At 52.9% G+C, this 26,495-nt stretch overlaps 1 protein-coding gene across 1 annotated transcript; it reads left to right on the top strand.

Annotated features, from left to right (window-relative positions):
* Positions 1–4,599: 4,599 nt before the first annotated feature.
* LMNB2 (lamin B2) lies at positions 4,600–25,285 on the top strand. Its single transcript, XM_054586928.1, is given in 12 exon segments — positions 4,600–4,914; positions 11,433–11,569; positions 14,996–15,152; positions 15,353–15,478; positions 21,416–21,586; positions 21,705–21,830; positions 22,070–22,290; positions 22,567–22,858; positions 22,938–23,045; positions 23,610–23,729; positions 23,965–24,078; positions 25,145–25,285. Coding segments are annotated over 12 exon segments (1,929 nt in total). The 3' UTR covers positions 25,187–25,285.
* The last annotated feature ends 1,210 nt before the right edge of the window (positions 25,286–26,495 follow it).

Below are 26,495 nucleotides of genomic sequence, written 5' to 3' on the forward strand. Positions count from 1 at the left end.
GTAAAACATTAAAAATCAATCTCTCCTGTTTCTTCTTACTCTTTTAAAAGTAGTGACCAGAAAATGTAAAGTAGGATATGTGGTTCACATTTTTTCTTTTTAGGATATTCTTTAAAGAAAAAAAATTGAGCCCTGGCTGGCATGGCTCAGGAGATTGAGTCCCAGTGCAAACCAAAAGGTCGCTGGTTTGATTCTGAGTCAGGGCACACGCCTGGGTTGTGGGCCAGGTCCCCAGCTGGGGGCGTGCAAGAGGCAAGTGATGGATGTTTCCCTTGCACATCAATGTTTCCATCCCTCTCTTTCTCCCTCCCTTCCCCTCTCTCTAAAAATAAATAAAATCTTTGTAAAAATTGAGGTATACAAGTATCTCAACATATAACATTGTGTAAGTTTAAGCTGTGTTGTTTTGATACATTTATTTATTGCAACATGATTACCACCATAGCCTTAGCTAACACCTCTATTAGGTCACCTAATTATGATTTGTTTTTTGTGAGGGGATATTCAATTCCTACTGGGACCATGTTATGCTACACAGAGGTCTAAGTGAGGTGGTTTTTCTTTTCTTTCATTTTTTTAAACAAAAACTATACCCAACACACAAAGAGCACCTACAACTTCTATGTCCAGTTTACGGAGACATTCGCAGCCCCTGCGTTTACAGAACAGAACACGGCCACCAGGTCGAGCCCTCCCACGTGTGTGCCCATCGCCACGTGCCACCTGCTCTCCCCTCTAGATGGAAGCGCTATGCTGACTTCTGGTTAACCATGTTGCCACTTTTCTTTCGGTTATCATGTTTGGGGAACTCCTAAATAACATAGCTAATTTGGCTAGGTTTTGAATTTTATAAAAATGACAGTGTCCTGTAGGTATTTTTCTACACTTTGCTTTTTTTAAAATTAAAATCTTTTTTAGTTTTTTTTTAGAGAGTGGGGAAGGAAGAGAGAGAGACAGGGAGAGAGATAGAAAGAGAGGGAAACGTCAATGTGCAAGAGATACATTGATTGGTTGCCTCTCCCATGCTCCCAGCTGGGGACCTGGCCTGCAACCCAGGCATGTGACCTGGCCGGGAATTGAACCGACAGCCTTTTGGTTTGAAGGCCAGCACTCAGTCCACTAAACCACACAAGCCAGGGTGCCTTTTTTCCACAATCTTATGTCAGGGAGGTTATTCATCCTGTGGATAGGTGTTGCTGGGTAGCATTCATTTTCACCACTGTATAATATTCCACTCTGTCAATCTACATGAAGGTATTGGTCTGTACTAATCAATGGGTATTTGAGTTGTTTTCAGTTTTATTCCCTGTATCACAGCAAACAGTGAGGGTTTCAAAACCCAACTCACATCCCCTCTTCTGTGGTGGGGAACTGAGACAGCCCCTGGAAAGCAGCCAGCAGGGACCTGAGGCTCTTTGCCCAACAACCCTGCACTAGGTGATGCCTTGATCGTCGTCTAGTGAAGCCTTGAGCCAGACGACCTAGCTAAGGGGCTGTCAGATTCCTGGCCCATGGAAATTGAGAAAAGTTGCTTTAAGTCACTATATTTTGGAGCTATTTGTTACACAGCAATAGATAACTAATACACTAATGTTTTATTACATATATATTTTCCTTCTTTAATGTTTCTGTAATATCATGGGAAGTCCTCATTCATTGCTATGTCCACCACGCCAAGAACCTGACTTTGCACTGGATGCCCCCCACCCCCGCCCCGGCCCCCAGCTAGAAGGCTTTCTCCCCACACTTTCACCTGGTTCATCCCTGCCTTCCCTCCAAGTCCTTGCTCAAATATGACTTTCTCCAAGAGCTCCCCCACCCCTTTAACAATGCAGTCCCTACCCCATATGGCCCCAAGCCCTATTACCCTTTCTTTCTCCACACTTGCTACTTTCCAACATACCGTATACTTACTTGCTATGTGTACTTGTTTCCTCTGTCTCCCTACTCTGTCCATGTCAGCACCCAAAGAGCAAGGTCCTTTTTTGGACTCTGATGCAGTCCCAGTGCTAGGACACAGGAGATGATTAATCAGTATTTATTGATTTCATTATTCCATTTATCCACTTAACAGAAAGCTGTTCCTGTGATTTCCAACACTACCTGCCTTGAACATTTCAGTTGGGATTACAGCGTTCCAGCCCCAGGTTCCGGAATTCTGATCCTAGATTCCACTTTTATCCTCCTGGCGCTGGAATCTGTGTTCCGGAACTCGGGAGCCCCAGTCTCAGGCTTCCCAAACAGTCCCCCCTCCCTCCAACTAAGCTCGGGAACCCGAGATTCCCAGATCCAGGGTCCGCAATTCAGGATCCAGGCTCGCGATTCCGGCCGGGCGCCAGCGGCAGCCGTTGTGCTGAGATTTTGAAAAATCTGGCGCCGGACTCCGGCAGGGAGCGGGGGTGGGGATGGGGGGTGTCGGACGGGGCGCAGGGTAGGGGCTGGGGAGGTGGGGAAGGCTGGGGACAGGGTTGGCGGGGCTGCACCGTCCTGGGCTCGCGGACTTCTCGCCCACCGCTCGAACACCCTCAGAATAGACAGCAGTTGGTCATTAACTTTCTAGCGCCCTGGGGTGGGCGGTTCCCAGGTTCGAAAGCCGACCCCGCCACGCTCCTGCTGGGATCCCGGGACAGGTTCTTTTAAGCAAACAAGCAAACAAACAAAAGAAACAAAAAGACCTCCGCGTGCCTCAGTTTCCCGTCCTGGATATGGTCCCGAAGGCCCTTCCGCGGAGTGGAAGGGCCAGTTGGGCCGGGGCTCCCGACCTCAGGTGTCCGGGGTAGGGGTGGGGGTCGGGGCACTGCTGCAGCAGTCGCCGCCCCGCCCGCTCAGCGCCAAAATTTGAAAATTGCCAACGCCTCCCAAACAGCGCCTGGGGAGGGGCGCCTGGGCCCCACCCACGGGGAGCGCGAGGCTTTCTGGGACTTGAAGTCCAGCCCCCGGGGGTCTCGCGGGGGCGGGGTGCTCGGGACCAGAGCTGAAAGATCGGGACCAGGAAGAAGAGAGCCAGACTCCACTTAGCGGAGGGGAAGATGGGCCCAGGCCTGCCCGCACAGCCGGGGTGCGAACCGCAAGTGCTAAGAGGGGCGAGCGCGGTGGGCGGCAGGAGGGACCCTGCAGAGCCTTGAATGGCAGGCGAGTGGCTCAGTGGCCCCCGGGCGGCGGTTAGGAGAGGTTTGCAGCTAAATCTGGGAGGTGAAGTGTAACGAAGGTGACCCCATGCCACCCCCAAACCTCAATCATATTCTCCCCTCTGGCCCTGCCTCCTGTAGTATCACTTATTCATATTTTGATTTAAACACCAACTGTCTCAAATATTTTATATTTCTACCTGTAGGAGAGAAAAACAATGGATCCACGACATGAGGTAATTTTCCAGGAGACAGCATCGTCACCCACCATCTAGCAAGGGACTCACTCTTGCCGGGACCTCTGCTTCAGGTGTTCAGCACAGGTGAGTACCCTTCCCTGGTGGATTGGCTGGGGGCCTTGATGGAGGCTGGGCCACGCGCCCCAGGTGCGATGTGTGCGGAAGAGGGGTCCTGGCAGAAAGAACACCTGGCAAGTTCCAGGGCACCAGAAACGAAGTGGGGGTGATTCCCCCCTCCCCCCAGGTGACATGGGGCAGTTTTTGGTAGTCCCAACTGGAGGCGGTGGTGGTGCTAACTGGCATCAAGCAATGTTGGGGGGCGGGGGGGGGGCGGGGCTGAGCAGAGCTGCTGCTCCACGTCCTACGCATCCTACAAGGAAAAGGATGGCCCTCCACCACACCGAGGATGGAATCCAAATGTCCACAGTGCCCGACCCTACTTTATCAATTTGCCACTCTTTTGGACATTTTATATACGTGTAATCATACAGTATGTGACCTTTGTGTCTGGTTTCTTTCACTGAGCATATTTTTTCTGGGTTGAATAAAGTTGCATAACATTAGGTTCAGGTGTACAACCTAATGATTCGCTATTTGTATATATTGGGAAATGATCACCACCTTAAGTCTAGTTAACATCCATACATAGTTGCAAATTTTTTTCTTGTGGTGAGAACTTTAAAGGTCTACTTTCTTAGCAACTTTCAAATACAAAGTATTGTTAATTATGGCTCCCATGCTGCGCATCATGTCCCCATGACTTATTTATCTTATAACTAGAAGTTTGTATCCCCTTCATCCATTTTGTGCCCGCCCCCATCGTTTTTTTGTATCTACGAGCTTGTTGTTTTTTTGTTTGTTTGTTTTTTAGATTCCAGGTATAAGTGAGATCGTTGAGCATGTTTTTAAGTGTTCTTCACCACAATAAGAAAAGAGATAGGTAGGTGATACGAGTGGGGAAAATAAGACACCGTAAAGCAACCCAGTGTCACACCGTGACGAAGCTGGGATTTTGGAGCCCGAAGGTTTGGCTCTGGACTTCGCGCCTTCCGCTAGCTGTTTAATGAGTAACACCCAGGGAAATGGAGCTGGGGTGCCCCCTCGGCCAACTCCGCCAGAACTACAGCTCCCGGCATGCCCCGCGAGGCACTCAGGCGGACTACAAACCCCAGTCTGCCTTGAGTCGGCGGCAGCGGGCGGCGGGCGCCATCTTGGTCGGCGGCGCGGATTGAATGAGCCCGCCTAGCCGCGGCTGCCCTCCGGAGCCGCACGGGCCCTGAGCCGCCGCCACTACCGCCACCACCGCCACCACCGCCACCACCAACATCATCACCATCATCACCATGGCCACGCCACTGCCCGGCCGCGTGGGCGGGCCCGCCACGCCACTGTCGCCCACACGCCTGTCGAGGTTGCAGGAGAAAGAGGAGCTGCGCGAGCTCAATGACCGCCTGGCGCACTACATCGATCGAGTCCGTGCACTGGAGCTGGAGAACGACCGGCTCCTGCTCAAGATCTCCGAACGGGAGGAGGTGACCACGCGCGAGGTGAGTACGGGCTCCGGCCTCCGAGGGGGGGGCCACCGACGGGTCCCCAGGGGACTTGGGGGGGTCCTGAGCGAGGTGTGCGTTCCGAGGCGGACCCGCCCATCGAGGGGACACCAGGGGGGTTTGGGTGCCCGTAGGAGTGCAGTTTGGGGCAGGCCCGTCCTCTGAGGGCTCCCCAGGGGACCTGGGAGCCCCACTGCAAGACAGGTGGAGATGGGCAGGCCCCGCCCACCGAGGGATTCGAGGAAATCTGGGGTCCCGGCAGTCGAGGGGGTGTGAGCCAGGCGAGGCTCCGCCCCTAAAAGGGTTATGGGGTGTCTCTCCTTGTGTGTTTGGGTTTTCGGGCGTCCTGGGAGAAAATATGAGGGCGGTTCTTTGATCTCCGAGGAGACTGGGAAACTCAAGCTCACTGAGGGGCCCTGAAGAGGGGTGGGAGGGGTCTCACGGAGGTCCCTAGGCGACTCACGTGGCCAGGTCTCCGAATTTTGCAAGGGTCCCGTATAGAGTCCTGGGGAGTTCCGAGGCTGGGTGGGGGTTAGGCAGTAGTCGCCATCTCTTACCCAGGCCTGGGGTGGGGTCCGAGGGGAGGGGTCTGATGCCTGGCGCGGGGGTGGGGGCGGGGGGAAATTTAAGAGGTCCTCAGTTGGCCCTGCATCTTGATGACTCTTGGGCGGGAGCCTGGTAGGCCCTGACACCCACCGTGTCCCCCCCCCCGCCCCCCCGCCCACGGGATGTGGGGGGAAGAGGAGTCCTGAGGTCTTGGAGAGCCAGTGGGAAGTTTGGGGTTCCTGGTTGGGCCCGGAGCTTCACTGCAGACTGAGGGCAAAGGGGCCGGGTAGGCCCCGCCCCCTAAGGGGATGTGGGGGCTGGGTGCCCGGAGGGCAGGGTTCCTGGGTGGGCTCTGTCCCTGGCTGGGCTCTGTCCCTGGCTGGGCTCTGTCCCAGGCTGGGGACTGTGGCTCCCTACCCAAATCCACTACCCCCCCACCCCTCTTGTCGGCCTGCTCAACCCGAGGGTGGGTCCTCTGAGTAGGGAGAGTGCCCACCTTTTACTTCCCCAGTGGCTTGTTGGGAGAGCCAGATCCTCTGAGCTTCGGCTTTCCCATTGGGGGCATGAGCCAAATGACACACTTATGGGAAGAGAACAGCTGGGGGTCATTTCTGGGAGTCGCTTGTCCTCTATGTGACCTTGGGTCTTCACTCCCTCTTCTGTAAAGTGGAAATAATAATACTCATCTTTTGGGCTTGTTTGTGGAGTCAAAATGAGTTAATGTTTGTTTTTGTAGAAGAAAGAGACTAGAATACAGGACAGGTACTCAGCAGAATCCCTCATCTGGGTTCTGGGTTCTGTTGTCCCTGTTTAATAGTCGCTGGGACAGGGACTCCCTCAGAAAGTGGAGCTTGGGTGTTGGAGGGGAAGACCATCTGGTGGTTAATGGTGGTGTTCCCAGTTGCCTGGGATTGGATCCAAACTCAGCGTCCAGACTCAGCTTTTAATCTGTGTGACCTTGGGCAGGTCACTCAGCCCAATGGAGCTTCAGTTTTGTTATCTGTTCAGTGGGGCTAGAATTGTCCCGCCCAGATAGGGGACTCCTGTATTGGCAGTGTGAGGGGCTTTAGATCAGCAGCCCAGTTTCTCCCTGCTGGGCTGGTCAGTGCCTCATCCAGGAGCTGGTTTCTCGTCTCTTCCCTCACCCTCAAGTTGTCCCACCTGCAGATGGATTGAGACTCCATACTGACTTTTAGGGGCGCTGAACCTAGTGCGCTCTGTGGAGGGCATGGTCCTGACCCCTGTCTGGGTGTGGCTTATTTCTCAGCTGCTGAGGCCTGCTGGGATGTAAGCTAACACCTGGGAGCAAGGGATAGCTTGGGGGGGGTGGGTAAGCCTGCCCCACAAAGAGGGGGTGGTGCCCCAGGTCCTGACAGATGTCTCCACAGCTGGAGCCAGGGAATTTCATCCAGCTTCTTCCCTTGGAGCTCTCTGCTGCTTAGGGGGTGAGACGGTAGATGCTGGTCAGTGGAGGGAGTTGATTGGTAGCCTCCTGGAGAGGGGACCTCAAGCAGTGGGTGTACAGTGGTCAGTGGAGTGTAAGGAAGGAGTGACCTGCAAATGGCCTTGGGCTACAGTGGGTCCCAGGCTTCAGGCTGTGCGGGGACAGGGTGAGGCATTAGATGGTGAGCGGCCTCAGCCCCGGCTGGTGGGAAGCGGGTGATGAGTGGGGCATGGCAAGGTGGCTGTGCTGGGGGAGATGTGGGTGTGACATGCTGAGGAGTGTGGCTGTTACCTGTATAGTGTCATCTCACCGGGGTGATCTTGTCCAACAGGGGACACCGGGCTGTGTCTGGGGACATTTCTGGTTGTTACGACTGGGAGCGCTCTTGGCATTGAGTGGGTGGGGCCAGGGAAGCTGCTCAGCACCTCCCAGTGCCCAGGACGGCCCCAAATGCCCGTGGGTGGCGTTAAGGCTGGGAAGCCACTTAATGAGCCCTTTGAAGATGCCATTTAAAATGTTAGAAGCGTACCCAAGCAATTCAGGTGCCCGCGGTAAAACTGAAGCTCCCCAACTCCCCTTGGCTGGTGCCCATCTTGGCCATTTGCCGGTCCACAAACACTGTACTTCATACTTGCTGATACACAAACCTGGCCCCGTGTGCATTCCAGGCCTTTCCCATTGGACGTCAGTTTATACCTCCTGGCCAAGTGGGCGTTACTGGTGAATAGCCACTGTAGATATTCCTGGAGGGGTTCTGGAAGGTGGAGGGGGGCAGGGGCTGGCCACTTTCTGTTTGAGAAGTTTCTGTTTGAGAAGGATCGTGGGTGCTGGGAGGGGAGTGTTGTGGGCCAGGGAGGGGTGGTTCTTCAGGGAGCCTTCCCAGCCTGGTGTTAAGTTCCTCTCAGCTTCAGTTTCCTTTCTCTTACCTGCCCAGGTGTCCTGTTGCTGCTGGGGAGAGGTGGGGTGGTGCTCCCCAAATGGACCCAGGGGTTAGGGGCTGGGCTCCTGGAGCTTGGGCGGAGCAGCTCTGACTTGGGATAGGGCTTGTGTCCACCCTCAAGAACCTGTATTTGGGTTTTACCTGCGGAGCTGTGATTTTGTCCCCCTAGGGACACAGGCAACAGGGAAAGGCCACCTCGGGTTATCTGTGTATACACATGCACACCCCACCCTGGCCAACATGTGCTCACACATTTGTTGGGATTTCTCATGTTTGGCACTTGTGCGAGCCATAAAAAAAAAAGGCCCAAGTTGTTTCTCTCCCGATGTGGTGCCCCAGGGTCCTGCGGTGCGACCACAGCGATGGTCACGGATGCAGGGAAGCGAGGGCCTGCGGGGGACACCTGTTAGTGGTCTGAAAGAGCCTTTGGGAAGTTGGCTGCCTGTTCATCTTTCTCTAGACAAGAATTTTCTAAATTGTCCCAGTGCCATAGACCAGGGTAAGCAGATGTTTTCTGAAAGGGGCTAGAGTCATTTTCAGCCCTGGGCCGCGCAGTCTCCGCCACGGTTACTGAACTGGGCCTTTATAGCGGGAAAGGCGCCACAACGATTCGGAGGAGTGGGCCTGGCTGCGTGCCAGTGAAGCTTTATACAGCCTGAAATGGGAATTCGTGTAATTGCCTGTGTCACAAAGTATCTTTTCCTTTTATTCCCCCTCAGCTATTTAAAAATGTAAAAACCATCCTGGACTTGTAGGCTAGACAAAGAGAGGCAGTGGGCTGGAGCTTTCCTTAAGGACCCACGGGAAGAACAAAGTGCTTTAGCAAGACACTGAGCCAGGCCAGGAGCCTGGAGCCAGGCCTGCAAGTGGGGTGCTCGTTTTGGGCATGGAATCTAATGGGGCCACCAGAGCCTCAGTCATGGAGATGAATGATACATATTTTTAATTACTCAACTTTATTTTTAGGCCAGTTTTAGATTTACAGAAAATTAGCAAAGGTAGGACAGAGTTCTGTATACCCCAACCCTTTTTCCTGTTAACATCTTAAATTAGTGTTTCTCAGATCCACCTTAAAAATACCAATACATCATCATTAACTAACACTTTGTTCAGACTTCTGTAGTTTATCCCTAAGGCCCCAGGATCCCATTTGTCAGGTGCCACATTTCCTTGGACCCCTCCGGGTGTGGTGTTCTTGACACGTTCCTCAATTTTCATGCCGTGAGGAGGGTCAGGAATTTGTAAGATGCCCCTCAATTGTAGTCTTCTGGTCTTTTTCTCATAGTCTGCCTGGGAAAGGGATGAGAAATATTTTAATGAAATATTTTTTAAAAATTGGAATTAATGCAAAAAATCCATGGTGAAGAAAATATCAGAAACTTAAAGCCAAGAGTGCTGTCCCATAACCCAAAGGTTGCGGGTTCTGTTCCCAGCCAAGGCACATGCCTTGTACTGCGGATTCGGTCACCCAACCGGGCGCATACGATCCCCAGTCCAGGTGTGTACAGGAGGCGATTGATGCTCCTCTTGCTCATCGATGTTCCTCTCTCTGTAAAAAGCAGTGAAAAAAATGTCTTTGGGTGAGGATTAAAAAAACCCCAAAACCCTTAAAACCAGGTTTCGCCTTCTGTCTGAGCTCTACCCTGTTTTCCTGTTGAGTCGCTGCAGCCCAAGACCCTCCTGTTCAGGGAGGCGAGGGTGCAAGAGAAGGGGCCCCAGCAGGCGGGCAGTCTCGGGGAGGAGACCTTGTCTGCAGCGCCCCCCTCAGGGTAGTGGAAGTTCAGAGTTCCGAAGCCAAGGTGGCCGGAGACAGCAGACAGGCCTGTGAACCCAGGAGCCCAGCTATCTTTGAATAGTGGGGCCAGCAGCTTTTTGTGAATTCACAGCTTATTCCAGAAGGTAGTTCCTAGAAGGTGGAAATGGAAGGGGTGGCCCAGGGTGACCACCCTCATGGGAGGGAGGGCCCTTGCTGTGTGTGGGGAGCGGGGCAGGGAGTGGCCAGAGCGCGGGAGGGAGCTGGCTTTCTGCTCCCCTCACGGCGTACTGTGTCCCTGCTCTCGGAATTGCCCCCCAGCCAACCTGCTCTGTTCCATATTTTCGCAGGTCAGGAGAGAGCAGCGTATTGTCCTGTGCCTCAGTTTTCCCATCTGTGACATGGGGCCAGGAGCCCGTATCCTGCCCTGTGACAGGTCTGGGAGCTACTAGAGTGAGGGGGAACATCCAGGCCCGGGAGGGTGGGAGGTAGGCATCTGGCTGTTAAGTCCCACCTTGTCCAGATTTGCTCAGGACATTCTGGTTTTCACATTTCCAGGACATTCCTGGAAAATCCCACATCCAGGAATCCCCTTGGTCCCATGCAAACCAGGACCATTGGTCACCCTACCAAGTGACAAGTCCTTGGCAGCTCCCCTGAACTCCTGATCAGGGGCTTTTCCTGTGAAGGACAGGGAGCGGCCCTCTCAGGGTCTAAGCTGACCCTGCACCACAGTACAGATACTCGCTGGTGTCCCGTGGCTTTGTGGCACATGGTGCAGCTGTCCAAGCCAGCTGCCCTGAGTGGGTCTGCCTGTTGTCCTGTCCGCCTTCTCTGCCAGAACCACGTGGAGTCTTAACAGCTATATGGAGACGTAACTCCCATCTGATACAGTTCACCTAGTTAAACTGCAGTTCAGTGGTGTTTAGTATATTTAGAGTATAGAGTCAGCGCCACTAATTCCCGAATATCCTGTCACCCCCAAAAGAAACCCTATTCCCACCAGCAGTCACTCCCCATCCTCTCCCCGGCCCCTGACAGTCACTCACTCACTTCCAGTCTCTGTGGATGTGCCTGTTCTGGACATTTCACAGGAACGGAATCACGCACTCTGGCCTTTAGGGTCTGGCTCCTCTCACTGAGTGAGCACCATGTGTTCAAGGTTCATCCATGTTTTGGCAAATGTCAGAGCTCCACTCCTTTTTATGGCTGAGCAATATTCCAGTGTGTGGAGGGACCACATTTGTTTATCTATCATCTGTCAAAGGACATTTGTATTGTTTTCACTTTTTGAATGTTGGGAATTGTGCTGCTGTGAACACACATGTGCAGGCTGTATGTAAATGTTATTTTTCCTGGGCCGATATCTAGCAGTGGCATTACTGGGTTATGTCTTTACTCTCAGTTTAACCACCTGAGCAACTGCCAGACTGCCTTCCTCGGTGGCTTCATCGTTTTCCATCCCCACCACCTGTGCATGGAGGTTCCTAGCACTTGTTACTGTCTGTGTTCTTTACTTTCTAGCTGACCCACTGGGGGTGAGGTGGTGTCTCACTGTCCTGGTATGTTTCCAGGTACTTGTAAACATGTGCACTTCCACAGGGGGAGGGTGGGACAAGGAGGCTGATGGGAAATATGAATTGTGCACCCAACCACTATTCAGGGAACAAGTGACAAGGGCAGGGCAGGCAGCCTGGGGTCGCCCCAGGTTGGTGGGGCTGAGCTCGTCGGGAGGCTCCTGGGGTTAGTAGGAGCTGGGTCCCACGGCATGGCAGCCTGGGGCGCCTGCTGTTGCGGGGGGTCTCTTCACCTGGGCCTTGCTGTCTCCCCAGGTAAGTGGCATCAAGATGCTGTATGAGTCGGAGCTGGCTGACGCCCGCAGGGTGCTGGACGAGACGGCCCGAGAACGCGCCCAGCTGCAGATTGAAATAGGGAAATTGAAGTCTGAGGTGGAGGAGGCCAACAAAAGGTAAGTGTGCAGCTGGTGTGATGTTGCTCTGATTCCAGGGCTGTGGTCTGCGTAGGGTGAGGCAGGTGCTGGGGGAAGGGGCTTGTCAATCCCCCATGTGGTGGGGTCATTCTGAGAAACACCAGAGACCCTTGGGAGCGTGTCCAAGCTGGCGGCCCCCTCTCGGGCAGACCTGGGAGCTGGCTCTGGGGTTCTTGGAGGCTGGTGGTCCGGAGTGCGCTGGCTGCTGGGCGGGTGAGGGTGGCCTCTGCGGCCTGGCCTTCTTGCTGTCACTGGCCACCTTTATTCCCAACCCCCTCAACATCATTTGGCCCAAGGAGGGTTTTGAACCCGAGCAGCTTTCCTGGGACTGAATCTAGGAGCTGGTAATGCAGGGACCACCTCCGCCTTCAGGCCGCAGAGCCCAGCCTCCCCAGGGACCCACTGCTGCCCGCCCCCTGTTCTGGATTTGGGAGCAGCTTGTGCGCCATAACCCCTGTCCCTGGGGACCCAGAGGGCCCAACCTGCTGCCTCAAGTTGGGTGAGGTGGCCTTTGTCCTCAGCACCGCTTCTCAGTGTCCCCACCCTTGGAAATTTGGGGGCCGTAGTTCCCTCCAACTCCACCCTCGCCCCAGCTGGACCCACTGCAGTAGGTGACCTTCAGGCTGAGCCTTTTCTCTTATTTGCAGAGCATGGTCTTTTGCCTGCTTATGACTAAAAGGCTCTGAAAATTTGGAGAACAAGGCGGTGCTGGTGATGATAGTAGCAGAAATAATAAACTGATTCTAAATAACCAAGTATTGAAGTAATGAAAGGGACACCATGAGTAACACCCAGGTCAGGCGCGATCCCCTTTCATCCTCACAGTGACCCTAGCAGGGCCGGACTGTCATCATCTCCATTTACGGAGGGGGAAGCTGAGGCACTGGGTCAAGGACTTGTCCAGGGTCCCTTGTGACTCTCACATGCCGCCCCCTCCGCCCCGCCCCAGGACCTGGCCTGCAACCCAGGCATGTGCCCCGACTGGGAATTGAACCGGCAACACTTTGGTTCACAGGTTGTCACTCAGTCCACTGACTCATACCAGCCAGGACAGCGCTTTCTTTTTTTGATTAATATACTTTTTTTTTTTTTTTAATTAATAGAAGGGTTTTTTGTTTGTTTGTTTTAACAGTTTTAGGTTTACAGGAAAAAAATGAGTGGAAGGTTCAAATTCAAAAATCCCCTTGTGGGTTTCCCCATTGTCAGCATCTGGTATTAATGAGTGACCTATGTTGTTACAACTGATGAGTTATATCTATACATTGTTATTGACTGAAGTTCAGAATTGACACTCAGGCTGCTGTTCCTGGTCTGGGCCCAAGAGTCATGTTTCTTCTGTTTATCAGAGTCATAGATGCTCACTATTGAGAAAGTGGAAAATGCAAGATAGTGTAAGAGAAAAATAAAAGTGTCCACGAGCCTCCACTCAGGTGGAATTGCTGTGGCCAGTCTGGCACAGGTCTTTCCCACCTTTTTAATTTGAACTAAAGGTGGACACAGCTACACAACGATAAGGTTCTTTCAGTGTCGCGAGCCTCTTCGTCTCCTGAGTTATTGATGTCGTCTGTGACGCGCTGTCCCCGTGACTGCCTTGGCTTGGTTAGGCTGGTCCCATTGCTCTGTGACAGCTTCTTTGGGTGACAACTGCCCATTGTCAAAGTAGTCATTTCCCTTGGCTTGTAAGCAAGACTCACCTGCGTCTGGGCCTGGTGGGCGACTTAAGTCCCCCACTCTGGAAAGACGGTTTCCCGGACTCTGTGGGCCTGGGGCCTTTCCCTTTTCCAGCCTCTGGCCTTTGGCATTTACAGATCTGTGGATGTTTCTCTCAGTTGGCTGACTCCCTGTTCCTTGTCTCCTAGTCCCCCCAGGGCAGGACAGTGGGTGGGGTATAACCCCAAGTGTGGTGAACGTCACAGTAGGGCACATTTAGTGCTTTGCTTTTCCTGACAAGTTTTTCACCAAGTCCCCATGATGGAATCACGGGTAGCTGTGTGGAGGACCCAACAAATAGGCCAGATTCCCCCCACATAACCCCCCGGGAATTAAGGTTATGCATGTGAGGAATCTAGTTTAACACCTTGCAGCTCTTAAAACACAGGCAAACAAGCCTGTGAGAGCCACCACTACCCTTGCTTTCTGGACCATTCTGTGTAGTTCCATAGGACCCTAAAATTGGATAAAGTTGTTCAGAAATTCTCAAAATCTCCTAATTCCGCTGCTCTTGTCACCTTGGTCTTGTTGCTAATCTTGAACTTGCTGGGCGCAGCTCACCCCAAGGTCTTTGTACTTCTTTCCTGGGCCTGAACCCTCTTCTGCTGGAAATGCTAGACCTGGTGCGTCCCCAGGCTCCCTCCTGCGGGGGCCCTGCCCCACTTAAAGGTGCAGCTCCCACCTGGCACATGCTCAGTGCCCGTCTCTCTTTCCTGCTTCACCTGTCCTTACAAAAGGTTCACGTCTGACAAGCAGCATATTTCACTGTCTTCTCTGTTTCATACGGGCAGGGCTGTTCCAGATGTATCTCTGGTGTGAGGATGGCGTTCTCCAGGCTGAAGTCAGTGGTCTTTATGCCACCCCAGTTCTCATGAGCTTAAGCAGTTTCCCCTGTGGTTCTCACCCAGGGTGACTCTGCCCCTAGGGAACACTGGGTGATGTCTGGAGACATTTGTGCTCATCTCGACTGGGGTGCTCCTGGCACCAGAGGGGAGGGGGCCAGAGGTGCTGCTCAGCTTCCCAAGTGCACAGGACAACCCCACAGAATGATCCAGCCCCAGGGACCCCAGTGCTGAGGGGGAGACCCTGGGTGTCCCTACAGTTGCTGGAGGTGGCCCAGTCAGTTCCTTGGAGAAAAAGTGGTAAGCTTTCAACCCCAAGAAGATTTAGAATTACATTCAGAAATGTATAAGAGCCTAAAGTTCATGCTATTTCAAGAGTTGTATGTTGAAGAATCCATTTGGCATCTTAAGTATTTGATATGGGAGATAATTGTCTGTTAGAATACCAGGTTATCCTGTGTGAAATTGCTAAAGTTTACACAGGAGATTAACTTTTCAAAGTCCAGAATTTGTCACTTTAATAGATTATACATTAATTTAAAAAAAATGAGAGTTCTTGCCTAAATGATCCTTTTTGTGATCAAAAATCTCAGAAAAGGACATGAAACCAATGCTTGAGGGTTTCTTCAACACTTGTATTTGCAGGTCGACAGGGGCCTGATGGTGCAGGGCAGGTTCGAGGAAGGGTCACTTTTTGTGCTGATAGGAGAGGCTCCCTTGCCAGAGAGCGGGGGTTGAGTCAAGCCCTAAGAGCAAAAGGGCCTGCTCAGAGGCAGAAGTGAACTTGTCCTCTGCCCTCCCTGGGCTCCAGCTGCATAGCTCGTCCCAGCTAACCTCTGCTCTTGACTTTCAGCTCCAAGAAGAAGGATGGCGAGCTCACAGTGGCCCAGGGCCGCGTGAAGGACCTGGAGTCCCTGTTCCACCGGAGTGAGGCGGAGCTGGCTGCTGCCCTCAGTGATAAGCGAAGCCTCGAGAGCGACGTGACTGATCTCAGGGCCCAGCTGGCCAAGGTATAAGCCCTGGGAAGGCCCCAGTCTGGAGACAGGAGGCCTTGAGCTGATGCAAATGTGTGGGTCCGGGTCCGGGGTGGCCTATGGAGGTGCCACAGGTGTGAGTTTGTGTATTTGAGGAGACCCCGGGGCATGAGGAGCCGGACAAATGAGTGCAGCAGACAGACTGTTACCTCAGCTTGTTGTCCTGCATGTCCCAGGCAGAGGATGGTCATGCAGTGGCCAAGAAGCAGCTGGAGAAGGAGACACTGATGCGCGTGGACCTCGAAAACCGCTGTCAGAGCCTGCAGGAGGAGCTCGACTTCCGCAAGAACGTCTTTGAGGAGGTGAGCCTTTATGCGGGGTCAAAATGCAGTCCTTCATTTTCGAAAATGTGTCTCTAGTTTTCCCAGCACCAGTTGTTGAAGAGCCAGCCCGTACCCCAGTGTATATCCTTGCCTCCTTTGTTGTAGATGAATTTAATATATTAGTGAGGATTTATTTCTGGTCTTTCTATTCAGTTTCCATTGATCTGTGTGTCTGTTTTAATGCCCATACTATGCTGTTTTGATTATTGTAGCTTTATAGTATGGTTTGATATCCAGGCACATGATACCTCCCACTTTGTTCTTTCTCAAAATCTCTATGGCTATTTGGTGTCTCTTGTGGTTCCATATAAAGTTTAAGATTACTGTATTTTGTTGTGTATAATGCAGACTTTTTGCCCAAATTTTTGAGGGAAAAATAAGGATGAGCCTTATATATGGGTATAACAATCCTGTGCATAGTGCGCACAGAAGTGTGGGTGTGCATTATACACGGGAGCACATTATACACAGCAAAGTACAGTAGTTCTAATTCTGTGTGTGTGCGCATGTGCTTGCACACCAAGGTGATTCTTATAAAAGTGTAGGAAGCCAAGCCTTTCATAGTAGCCCTCTCTCTGGCCACTATGATAAAATAGCAAGTCTTGTAAGTGGCCTGCAGGTGTCCCACCCACTTCCCTGCATGGCTGAATCAATTGTGTGTGCAGAAAGTAGCTGTTAAACAGACTTCGGTGTTCAGACCAACCAGAGGATGAATAGCAATGTTTTTCGGTTTTTGGTTTTCTTTATCCAGGTGATAAAGCCAAGTGGACAGACTAAAAGCAAGTGTACTAAAATACAACAGCATTATGCCCAGTTTATGAATAATGTTTTGAGCAGTGCTAATCAATTACTTCTTTTATCTGAACCCCTTTCTTATCAGATATATGATTTGCAATTTATTTTTCAATTACTCTAAGTGACCATCAGCCTGTTCTTTACATTTTGGATCCGTCTCCATTTTTTTATTTTAAAGGTTTTATTTATTTGTTTCTAGAGAGAGGGCATGGGAGGGAGAAAGAGAGACATCAGTGTGTGGTTGCTTCTTGCATGCCCCCAACTGGGAACCTGGTCTGCAACCCAGGCACGTGCCCTGACTGGGAATCGAACCTGCGACCCTTTGTTTCACAGGCCGCACTCAGTCCATTGAACCACACCAGCCAGGGCTTGTTTGTTTTGCTCTTAGAATCCACATATAAATGAAATCATATGTTTGTCTTTCTCTTATTTCACTTAGCATATCCCGTAGGTCCACCCATGTTGCCACAATGGCAAGATTTCATTCTTTTTTATGGCTGAGTAACATTCCATTGTATGTATGAACCATGTCTTTATCCAGTCATCTATCAATGGACACTTGGGTTGCTTCCATATCTTGACTATTGTAAATAATATAGCAATGAACATAAGGGTGCATATGTCTTTTGAAATTAGTGTTTTGGATTTCTCAGATAAATACCCAGAAGTGGGATTGCTGGGTCCTAAGGCAGGTCTCTAATTTTTGAGGAATCCCCATACTGTTTTCCGTAGTGCCTATACCAGTTTACAATTCCATCAACAGAGGAGCAGAGCAATAGGGTTCCCTTTTGTCCGTATCCTCGGCACCCGTTGTTTGTTCATTCATCGATGGTGATCACTCTGATGGGTGTGAGGTGAGATCTCACTGTGCTTGTGGTTTTAATTTGCATTTCTCTGATGATTAGTGACATTGAGCATCTTTTCATGTGTCTGTTGGCTATCAGTGTGTCTTCTTGGGAAAAGCGTTTATTCAGGTCCTCTGTTTTCCATGGGTAAGCTATATAAGTTCTTCATATATTTTGGATATTAGGCTCTTAACGGTAGTATATTTTGCAAATAACTTCTCCTATTCTGTTGGTTGCCTTTTTGTTTTGTTGGTTTCTTTTGCTGTGTAGAAGCTTTTTAGTTTGTAGTAATTCCATTTATTTATTTATTTTCTTTCATTTCTCTTGCTATTGGGTTCAAGATCACAAGAACCTGTGTGACACCAAGATCCATAAGTTTAGTGTGTTTTCTTCTATGTATCTTATTGTGTCTTACAGTTAGTTTCTGTGTGTGGTCTCAGCAGTGTAGTTTCATTCTTTTGCATGAAGCTGTCCGGTTTTCACAACACCATTTATTGAAGACACTTTTCTCTTTTGGAGAGCACTGTATGTTTTTGGCTTCTTTTTGAAAAGTAGTCACCCATATGAACAAATTTATTTCTGGGCTCTCAACTCTCTCCCATTGGTCTTTTTCTGCCAATACTGTACTGTTTTGACTATTGTGGCTTTTTAATAAAGTTTGAAGTCGGGAAGCGTGGCCCCCTTGGGTCTTCGTGGTACCTGATAGATTGTTTTTCCACCTATGCCTTTGAGGCAGTGAACTCTTATTTAGATACTGCTTTGCTGTTAACAGTTTGGCAGATTCATAGAAGTGTTCTTTCCTCTTCCTGCAGGAGGTGTGATAGCGCAGGTTTGTTTTCCTCTCACCTGCAGGAGGGCACCTCTGGGATCTGGGTGGAGTGGTATCTGTCCCATACATGGCCTTGGCTGTTGTGGCTCAGTGGATTCAGTGCCAGCCTGCGAACCGAAGGGTTGCTGGTTCAATTTCCTGTTGGGGTAAATGCTTGGGTTGCGGGCCAAGTCCCCAGTGGGGGGCACACAAGGGGCAGCCACACATTGGTGTTTCTCTCCTTCTCTTTTTCCCTCCTTTCCCTTCTCTATAAAAATAAATAAAATCTTTAACAAAAAAAGAAAAGAAAAAAAAAGAAGAAAATGTCCCATATACCCCGAGGTGGTGGACACCTGCTCTGTCCGCGCCAGGTGGGGCTCCGGGCCTGCAGCTTTACAGAGCTGCCTTTTGTAACCAGAGGCTGCTGGAGGTGCTGTCCAAGGCATCTCTGCTGCCTCTACTGGGTTCTCCCTCTACGGGGATCGGCTGTGGTGGGTGGGGGCGGGTTTTGTGAGTCTGCAGCTCTGCCTCCTTGCATGTAGACCCAGTTGCCTCATCCACAGCTGCTATACTGCAGGGCCGTGTCTCTGCCCTTGTCACTGAATTTAGCTGAAACCGGTGGCAGCCACTCGGTGCGAATGTGGCTTCTGTGGCTCCTGTGCCCTTCCTGCTCCTGTGTGGGGATTGCAACCCTACTTCTCCACTGCTACTATATCTGCGATCCCTTCTGTCCTTTCCCATCCCTCCCCTGCTTGTTCCAGTTCCGTCATCTTCAGATGTGCCCATGCAGGAATCTCTCAGACATGTTTTGTACACTGAGCCAAGGGTCCTTTGCTGGGTTACAGTTGTCCGTCTTGCTCTGACTTTAAGGGGAGAGATGAAAGGGTCTTCTCACTGCACTGTGATGCTGATGTTCCTGTTCTGTCCCTTAAGATCGTCACTTGTCATTGGGTTGAGGGCCCACCTGGATAATCCAGGGTGATCTTACCTTGAGACCCATAACTTAATTCTATCTGCAAAGACCCTTTTTTCCAAATAAGGTCACACCTAGGTTCTGGGGATAACAACACAGGGGCACGCCTTTATGGGGCCACCATCTGGCCCACTCTAGTTCCCCCCCGTCAAAGGGCAAGGTATAGGCCATGTGCTCCCCTCTGCTCCTGGGTGTGGGCTCCCCTCCCTCCAACCCCCTAAACCTGGGCCACTGCTCCCTGGTATGGCCAGGCCCGGCTGGGAGGGGCTGAGGCTCCCACAGGTAGAGCTGGGGTCCTGTGCCCTTTGGGAGGGGTCGGTGTGGGGGACGTCCCACCTCATCACCTCAGGGCCCATTTTGCTGCCGAGGCCCAGAATGGAACCCCGTGGCAGGCGGCTCAGGGTCGCTCCCCCAGACGAGCTGCAGGCGGGAGGGCGCACACGCCACTGAGGAATGGTCTGCGGCTCCAGCCAGGCCCTGCGACAATCAGGGCCACCAGGGGAGCCAGGGAGGAGACCAGGAGGGGAGCTGAGGGAGGACCAGTGAAGGCACCCCAATCTATCAGCGGACCAATGAAGAGGCCTGCATGGGGTGATGGGAGAGCACTGTGGAGGGGGTCCCCGGGGTGGTCTGTGACCAGCTTCTGGAGGGGCAGTAGGAAGAGGGCCGTAAAGGGGGCCTGAAGTGGAGCAGTGAGGGCGTGTGTGCGGCGTGCCCTGAGAGGGGCCTGGTGACAGCCCGCCGGGGGGCACGGGGTGAAGGGGGCTGTGCTGTCGTGGGCTTCTCGATACCAGTTCTCCGTGAACATGATTGGCTTGTTGGGACAACACTCCTGCTGTGCTTAAAAACTCATGACATGGTGGCAGTGACTGATTTCTGAGGTGGCAGAAGGGAGGGAGGATGCTCCTCTCCTGGAGCCCCAGCCGGCCCTGCACCCACCCTTGGCCCCCCATGAGCCTGGGGCAGCCTCGTTGGCACGCGCGTGGTTTGGATTGCTGCTGACTGGTTTATTCAGCTGTCCCTGTCACATCCCACAGCTGTCCTGACGGCCAGATGTCTTGGACCTAGGGCACCTGGGACGGACTTGGTCAGGAATTCATTTTTTTAAAATAACTTTATTGAAGTATTCCCATATAATAAAGCTTTCAAAGTGTACAGTTGACATGGGGTGGGAGGGTGCTCAAAAAACTGAAATCATCTTCCGGAGGGAGGGCCCCTTGTAATACAGGCTTCCCCTGCTAAGTGAGTGTTCTAGGAACCCATCTGTGTCAGTGTACCAGCTGGTGGTGTTGTGAGAGGCTGTGTTCAGCTTCAGTGAATTTTTTTTTTTTGAAGACTCTCAGTGTGTTTGCCCATTTCACGATGGGTGATGTATGAGCGCACCTGCCCAGGCCATGCTGGGTGTTTAGCAGGTTTTGACCATTAACGTCATGACCCCCATGCCCTGCCCTCCCTATTCACCTGATTTCACCCGGAGTGACTTTTTTTTTTTTGTTTGTTTCCCCGAGAAAAAAGTCCTCAGAGGGGAAAATGTTGCCAATGTGGAAGAGGTAAAACAAAAAATGGCAGAAACACTAAAAGGCGTCAACATCGACAAGTTCAAAAAACTTTTCAGCAGTGGAAAAAAATGTCTCAGTAGGTGTATTGCATTAAATGGAGAGTACTTTGAAGGTGACTGGAGTTCAAACAGAATAAATTGTATCTTTAAAAAAGATTTATTTATTCTTAGAAAGAGGGGAAGGGAGAGAGCAAGAGAGGGAGATGACGACTGGTTGCCTCTTGCACACCCCCAGCTGGGGACCTGGCCTGAAACCCAGGCACGTGCCCTGACTGGCAATGAACTAGAGACCTTTTGGTTCACAGGCCGGCACTCAGTCCACTGAACTACACCAGCCAGGGCATAAACACACAATTTTTAACAAACTCTGGGTTTTTTGGGAGGGGGTCCACACTCATAGCGTGGTTTTTAGTACATTCACAAGGTTGAGCAACTGTTACCTCTAATTCTAGGACATTCCATCACCCCAAAAAGAAGCCCTGCACCCATTAGCAGTCACCCCCAATCCCCTACTTCATGTCTGTGGACGTGCCTGTCCCAGACATTTCTCATAAACGAATCACACACTGGCCTTTTCTGTCTGGCTTCTCTCACTGAGCTTCATGTGTTCAAGGTCCACCCATGTTGTGTCGGCGCTCCACTCCTTTTCATGACCGAGTAATAATCTGTGTGCGGACATGTATCCACTCATCACCTGAGGGGCATTTGGGCTGTGTCCTCTCTGGCCATTGTGGAGTATGTGTTCGTTGATACTCTGAATAAGTAACCAGGGCGACTCCCCAGAGGTTCCCTGTTTGCAGATTTGAGCCCTCGCACCCGGCACCCGGTCAAGTACACTGGTGAGCCGGATGGGTCAGTGGCAGGCCTGGGAGCGGTCAGCCCAGCCTGCCAGCCCTGTGGCCTGCCTCAGCGGGTCGGCGTACTCTTTCTCTCCCAGGAGGTGCGGGAGACACGCCGGCGGCATGAGCGGCGCCTGGTGGAGGTGGACAGCAGCCGCCAGCAGGAGTACGACTTCAAGATGGCGCAGGCCCTAGAGGAGCTGCGCAGCCAGCATGATGAGCAAGTGCGGCTCTACAAGCTGGAGCTGGAGCAGGCCTACCAGGCCAAAGTACGTTGGAAGCCAGTGGGAGCCGGCGGATGGGGTGGGTGGGATGGCATAGAATGGGGGAGGGACAGAACAGGTGGGAAAGTACAGGTGCCTCACCTGCCCGTTCCTGTCCCCTCAGCTGGAGAGTGCGAAGCTGAGCTCTGACCAGAATGACAAGGCCGCCAGCGCTGCCCGTGAGGAGCTGAAGGAGGCACGCATGCGGGTCGAGTCCCTCAGCTACCAGCTCTCCGGCCTCCAGAAGCAGGTCACTCATCCCCTCCTGCCCCTGCCCCACAACCCCGGCAGGGTCCTCCCTCCTGCCTCTGGGCAGTAGATGCAATCTCAAAGGTCAGGCGCCCAGCCATCCCTGTCCCCTCCCTCGTGTGCCTGAGCGGCAAGACTGCCCAGCTGCTGGCCCCCGGCCCACTCCGGCCTGGAGCTGGGTGGGCTTCTCCTCACGACCCACACAAGCCGCCCTGACTTGGCTCTTGGACCCCTCCCCAGGCTAGCGCAGCTGAGGACCGGATCCGAGAACTGGAGGAGGCCATGGCTGGGGAACGTGACAGGTTCCGGAAGATGCTGGACGCTAAGGAGCTAGAGATGACAGAAATGCGGGATGTGATGCAGCAGCAGTTGGCTGAGTACCAGGAGCTGCTGGACATCAAGCTGGCCCTAGACATGGAGATCAGTGCCTATCGCAAGCTGCTGGAGGGCGAGGAGGAGAGGTGGGAGCAAGGGGCAGGGGTAATGGGGTGAGGAGGGTGTGCTGGGCCAGGAGGAAAGGTCAGGTGACATGGGGGGGTCCAGGAGGGGAGAGGCTATGGGGGGAGGGGGGAGTTTTTAGGGAAGGGTAAGGAGGAGAGGCCAGCCTGGGGCAGGTCAGGGTGGGCTGGTAGGTGAATCTGCCTGCCTCGCATTGTATAGGCTGTTCTTGTCCAACCCTGGGCCAACAGGCTCTTGGCTGCCCCCACCAGTCTCCTTGTTTCCCTCCTGAACCCCAGGCTGAAGCTGTCCCCCAGCCCGTCGTCACGGGTCACCATCTCACGGGCCACCTCGAGCAGCAGCAGCGGGGTGTCCGTGGCAGGGCGCTCGGGCCGTAGCAAGCGGAGGCGGCTGGAGGTGGAAGAGCCGCTGGGCACAGGCTCCAGTGGCATCAGCTCGGGTGGTGCCGGGAGCGGCGGCAGCAGCCGCAGCTTCCATCTGGCCCAGCAGGCCTCAGCCTCAGGCAGCATCAGCATCGAGGAGATCGACCTGGAGGGCAAGTTTGTGCAGCTGAAGAACAGCTCAGACAAGGTAAGGGGCTTTGACCCTGGGATGGGGGTTCCCCAGTGGGTCTTCTGTGGCTGTGTGTCAGGCATTGTCCCCTTTGCAGGACCAGTCTTTGGGGAACTGGAGGATCAAGAGGCAGGTCCTAGAAGGGGAGGAGATTGCTTACAAGTTCACACCCAAGTATGTGCTGCGGGCTGGCCAGACCGTGACGGTAGGTGGACTTGGGGCGGTGGTTGGGAGAGTGGCCACTGGTGGGAGAGAGGTGGCAGCAGCAACCACGTAGGTGACAGGATGTGAGACAGGTGTTGGAGGAGCAGGACCAGGCTTGTGGGGTAGGGTAGGGGTTGAGCGCCTGGTTCTGAGAACAGCTTCCTACTGTCACAAATCACCTGTGCGCCGGCATTGGTCGAATGGACATTCTCTGAAGCCCTTTGGAGCGCCTATGTGACGTGCCAGGGTTTCATGGTGGCGGTGGTCCAGGCTGTCCGGGCCAGCAGGTGTTGGCAAGAGATGTAACACTCATGGGCATGGGCCCTAGAGCTGATGGGCTTCGTATCCATCTTGGCCTTTTTGCCAAGATGAGTGTCCTTGGCCACTGGGAACTTTAGTCTCTTCTTCCATATCCTGGATCATCATTCCCGGATAGAACCCAGGAAGACTAGAATGAATAAATACCTGGCTCATCAAGCGGGCGCTCTGATAAGGGACTGGCTGGTGGCACATGCACTGGGACCAGAACCACCACTGACAGGGAGGCCCTTCTGTGTGTCCCCAGGTGTGGGCAGCTGGTGCAGGGGTGGCCCACAGCCCCCCATCAACACTTGTGTGGAAGAGTCAGAACAGCTGGGGCACAGGCGAGAACTTCCGGACTGTCTTGGTCAACGCCGATGGAGAGGTGCGTCCCTGGGGCTTGGGATGTGCGGGTTCTGCTGCCTTTGTCCTGGGATCTCCCTTGTCCACCCCACCAAGCGGTGCAGGAGCCCTGGGGTGCAGCCTAGGCCAGCAGAGCCAGTGAAGGCAGCCGTGGGCCTGGTCCCCGGATGGCACTCTGCAGCATGTTGACTGCCACCGACGTGGGCTGGGCCCTTGCACCTGAGGGTTTGAGAGACCATGGCTCTTGTCTTACACAGGAAGTGGCCATCAGAACCGTGAAACAGTCCTCGGCGGTGCGGGAGACCGAGAACGGGGAGGAGGGAGAAGAGGAGGGAGCTGAGTTTGGCGAAGAGGATCTTTTCCATCAGCAGGTAGGGGCCCTCAGGAACACACTCAGGCACACACACACATATACACGTACACACACCCATGGGTCCTGCTGGCTGGACCCCCAGCACATGCTCAGGGCACGACCTGCCTTGGCTGGCCCTTGCACTGCCCAGGCCCCCTCAGTTCCAGGCTCTGATGAGCCCTGTGGTCTGTACCTGGAGGTGGCCATGGAGGCAGCATTTCTTGCTGCCAGGTCTTGCCTGTTGTGTGCACCTTGGGTACTAAAAGCTGCTTGCCTCTAAGTGGCACTTGTACTGCCCTGGTGGTCCCAGAGGACACTCTCTGGCACCCATGATTTCTCATTTGAGAATGTGACTTAAATAATGGCTTTGCCCTGGCCATGTAGCTCAGTTGGTTAGAATGTCCTCATCCCAAAAGGCCAAGACTGTGGGTTTGATCCCCAGTCAGGGCATATACAAGAAGCAACCAATAGATGCATAAGTCTGTGCAACAGTGAACCGATCTCTGTCTAAACAAATCAATACATTTTAAAAAGATATTATTTATTTTTAGAGAAAGGATAAGGAAAAGAGAAAAAGAGGGAGAAAAACATCACTGTGTGGTTGCCTCTGACACGCCCCCTACTGGGGACCTGGCCCACAACCCAGGCATGTGCCCTGACTAGGACTCGAACCAGTGACCCTTTGGTTCACAGGCCAGCACTCAATCCACTGAGCCACAGCAGCCAGGGTAATAATTTTTTTAAAAAATTTTAAAAAGAATGGGTTTGGAGGAGAAGGTGGAGAGCCTAGGACCACACTAGAGTCGCTGTAAGTTGTGGAATTCTGGTGTCTGAAACATAAGTTGTGATGGGTTGTGTACCATAAAAGAGGGAAAGGAGAGATATGGGAGGTTCTAGAATAAGGACAGTTGAGGCTGATGCCACGGGCCCCGTCATTCTGTCAGGGGCTGGCCTTCGCAGGGTGGCTCAGGCCCTGGGCTCAGTCCAGCCTCTCCCTGGCGGGGGTGGGGGCCAACAGCTACTACCTTCCTCGCCCCCCGGTCTCACCTAACTGCTGCTGTCTTTCCTTCCTTCCTTCCTCCCAGGGGGACCCGAGGACCACCTCGAGAGGCTGCCGTGTTATGTGAACAGAACACTTTCTTTACTCAGAGCCACTTGAAACTATTTTTATATCATTGGCTTTCTTTAGTCCTTGATACATTTCTAGAGAATTTTTAAGCAAACTGCCAGAAAGTGGGGTGGGTCTCTGTTGTTCTATCCTATCAGTGCGTCTCTGTGGAGCCTCCACCACTGTCCAGACTTCTTTCAGTGCCCGTGTCATCTGTGGGTTGAATTCCAGACCCAGGAACCTAAGGCCAATGGGTTTAGACGTGGAGGCTGGAGGGGCCCATGCACCTCGCTTGCCTCCATTACAGACAGGCTGGGACGGGAGGGGAGCTGCCCCTTGTGCCTGCAGGTAGACAGAGAGGCTGTAGGAATTCAGTAGTTGTCATTTGTGTTATTAAGCTTTTAAAAACCAAATTCAGAATCCTGGGTCCTGCCTGACGGGGGAGCACTTGGGAGTCTCAGGTTTTACTGTCAGCCTGGCCTCCTGGGTTGTTGCAATCCCCTCTCTCAAGGCTTTGGGTGGCAGGTGGGACTTGTCCACCTGCGTGAATCAGGGTGCTGTGGCAGTGGTGGGGGGCGGGGGGAGATCTCCGTTCCCGTCCATTCTGGCTGCCTGACCCTTGCATTTCTGGAGCAAGACCAGTAGGACAGGAGACAAGGAAACCTGAGGACAGGGACACTTCTGATCAAAGACTAGTAACCAGGTAAACAGTGGGGACAAGTCTGACAACCTTGGCAGCAAATGCCTTGGGTTTCAGAACCACGTCTACATATAACCACTTCCTGCCCCCCACCCCCACCTTATGCCTGGGGCTGAGTGCCAGCCTCCTGCCACCTTATATGTATTCTGCATATATATCGCTATTCTTGCTTCTATATATAACTTGCTGAAATGACGTTGCTCAGGCCACTGCCAACTGACCCTTTTTTGGGTGGTTCCATGTCACGAGCCAGCTTTTGGCCGCCCAGCGATTCTCTCTGCATTTGCCTACCGTTTACAGCCCCCCACCTAGATACACAGAAGTTATTTTTTTAATGGATATTTATTTTTTTACATTGGTCAGTACTCAGATTGCCGATCCTGCTTCAGTGGCTCAGGCCAGGGTCACGGGGACAGCCCCCAAGAGGGCTGACTCGGTGAGTTCAGAGCCCCCAGATGGCAAACTCCTTCAGAAAGGCAGCTCAACGACGGAGCCAGGGCGGGCAGCCTCAGTGCCGCCCGACGGCTGCCCTCTGCCCTCGGGTCTCCGCGGCCGGGAGAAGCCGCCTGCCCATCTGCCCTGTGTGCGCCCCCAGGCCCGGCTTTCCGTGGGAGCAGGTTATGGTGAG

Source organism: Pteronotus mesoamericanus, unplaced genomic scaffold (genome assembly GCF_021234165.1).
Source record: "Pteronotus mesoamericanus isolate MK-2021 breed Mesoamerican mustached bat unplaced genomic scaffold, CSHL_Meso_final contig_1210, whole genome shotgun sequence".
Lineage (NCBI taxonomy): Eukaryota > Metazoa > Chordata > Mammalia > Chiroptera > Mormoopidae > Pteronotus > Pteronotus mesoamericanus.